The sequence below is a fragment of the Terrapene carolina genome, unplaced genomic scaffold (assembly GCF_002925995.2).
Source record: "Terrapene carolina triunguis isolate 2854851 unplaced genomic scaffold, T_m_triunguis-2.0 Scaffold28194, whole genome shotgun sequence".
NCBI lineage: Eukaryota > Metazoa > Chordata > Testudines > Emydidae > Terrapene > Terrapene triunguis.
Genome location: NW_020692545.1, coordinates 504 through 2,941, shown reverse-complemented (window position 1 = coordinate 2,941; position 2,438 = coordinate 504). Strand labels below are relative to the sequence as shown.

Sequence of the window (2,438 nt, the reverse complement as noted above, 5' to 3'; positions counted from 1 at the left end):
TCAACTTGCACACTACTCTTTTGAATTAGTGATAATTCACAGAGAGAGAAAGAAGAAAGCTGAATTTAGAGAACAATTATTAACCAGATTCCTGGTTATTCACCAGCCACTTTGCTCCAGTCCATAGCACAAAGCACCATAAACCCAGTAGAATCTGGCCAAGAGACTATTCACCTCAAATTGGCATCTGCTACACTCCCCCCCCCATTCCCAGGCACCACTATTCAGGAGATAGCTAAGTGAAAAGGTGGCATGGCTGAAGCATTTAGCAGGCAATTGAAAACTAGTCTAGACTCCGAGTCCGGAGCCCAGTGCTGGCAGCCTGGAAATTGGAAAGGCGCCGCTTTTGGAAAATGTGCACAGAGGGGAGCGGCCGCTCCCCCTCAGCTACGCTACTGGGCGGGGGGGATGCTCCGGGGCCGGGGGGGTGGCAGCAGGGGCCGGTGCCCACTCCAGGCAGGTCCAGGGGAGAAACCCAGCTCCAGATATTGGTGGAGCACAGCCCCCAGCCTTGAATATTCCTGGTGCTCGGGCACCACGAGTCCATATAACCTGCCGCCCCTGTCCAGACATTATGGGGGTTCACTGGCATTGACAAATGTAGTGGAAAGCAAACTCAGATTTACAGCCTTTAATCTGTGTGTGTGCTCATAGGCAGGCACATTTGACATCAGGGCCAGCTTTAGTAAGTGCGGGGCCCGATTCGAATACCCAGCGGCTGTCCGGGTCTTCGGCGGCACTTCAGCAGCGGGTCCTTCACTCGCTCCGGGTCTTCCACGGCACTGAAGGACTCGCCGCTGACGTGCCGCCGAAGACCCGGACCGCCGCCAGGTGAGTAAAAAAATTAAAAAGGCACCTAAGTTAGGTGCTTTTCTTTAGGGCGTGGGGCCCTCTTATGCATGGGGCCCGATTCGGGGGAATTGGCCTAAAGCCGGCCCTGTTTGACATGCATATGCAATTTGAATGAAAGACTCTTTTGCAGGGCATCACTTAATATCTAGCGCTTACAGTGCTTTTCATCTCAAAGCACCTAATGGTCTACACATCAGTTTTGGCATATCTAGACTTTCTGGAACCTGCTGGTTTGAGTCACAGCAGGCTCATTTCAGCTTTTCAGGTATAGTAGATAAACTCAGTACCATGTAGTTTACTGTGTAGGGCCTTGTAGATGAGACCTTAAAAACTGAGGCCAAGATTCCCGACGATAGCTTGCTGTTGTTTGCTAATGATAGTGGCTGCATAATCACTCTGGTGGAGTAACCTCAGTGTTGCCATCTCTTGTGATTTTACCACAAGACACATAATATTTGGTGGGTTTTCTTCAAGCCACAGCCCCTGGAGTCATGTGGTTATGTGAGAATCTCAGCGCACAACAGCTGAAACCATCACTGAGTCTAGTGACAGTCCAGAGGGGTGGGGCTTGAAGTCCCATCTGCATTATCCAAATGGCAGTTATGGAACTGAAGACCCCACAAAAATAGAAACATATGGAAAAAATCATATCTAAAGTAGTTAACAGTTGCTGTTTGCTTTGGTGCCACCATTTAATTTCAATTTCTCCCTTGTTCAAGCCAACAAAACACCTAAGCCAGATGGGGGAAGGAAGCTACTGCTGCTTCAGATCTCCGTTCGGAACTGCAGTGTTGATCCCTTCATCTTGTCTTTATAATCTGTGTCAAATGCCTCATTCTGGGCCACGGTGAAGTGATTCTTCCAGTCGCCCGCAATACCTGGAGGAGAAAACCAGGAATCACTGAGTGAAATTCTGTGGCCTGTGTTATGCAGGAGTTCAAACTAGATGATCACCATAATGGTCCCTTCTGGCCTATAAATCTGTGAAAACAAAGGAATGATTCAATCTATAGTCTACTTTCTCCCTTCTGTCTCTTGCCTCTTTCAGAGATCTCACTAGGGCTTGGTTAAATGGTGACAATTTTTCACCCTAATTCCCCATTAGTTCCATTTCTCCTTGATCAGTGTTTTTCCTAGGCAGCTCCATTATTAGCCAGGTTTGTCTGGTAAAGAATCAAACTTGGATCCTGAGATTTTCCCCACCTATGGAAGCAGAACTAGTGGCTGGCTTTTCCTCAGATTATAGCTGTTATTGGCCCTGCTTCCATGTTACCAGCCATTCCTCTTTCTTGTAAACCCACCTATAATTCTTGTGAGGGGGCTCTCACCTTTTCTCATAAAGAGAGACACACTGTGATCCATATGATCTTTTGATACCATCTTATAATTGGCAGTGGGGTTCTTCTGCATCTCCTGGAATGAGGTGTGATGGAGGATTTTATTCACCACATCCTCCTTCAAGTCCTTTCCCAGAAACTGTAACACCTTTTCTATTTCACGTTTAGGATCCTAGAAAGAAAGACAGTTTGTCAGATGCCACACATCTGGAAACTACTAAAAGGTGCTGGTACAACGTCACTTTTTCA

The 2,438-nt window shown here is 47.3% G+C and overlaps 1 protein-coding gene across 1 annotated transcript; it reads right to left on the bottom strand.

Annotated features, from left to right (window-relative positions):
* Nucleotides 1–883: 883 nt before the first annotated feature.
* On the bottom strand, nucleotides 884–2,361 carry LOC112125596 (sulfotransferase 1C3-like; the record flags this gene model as incomplete). The annotated part of the gene is made up of 2 exons (XM_026662524.1): nucleotides 884–1,730; nucleotides 2,181–2,361. Coding segments are annotated over 2 exons (294 nt in total), but the record flags the coding sequence as incomplete, so codon positions are not given.
* Nucleotides 2,362–2,438: the final 77 nt, after the last annotated feature.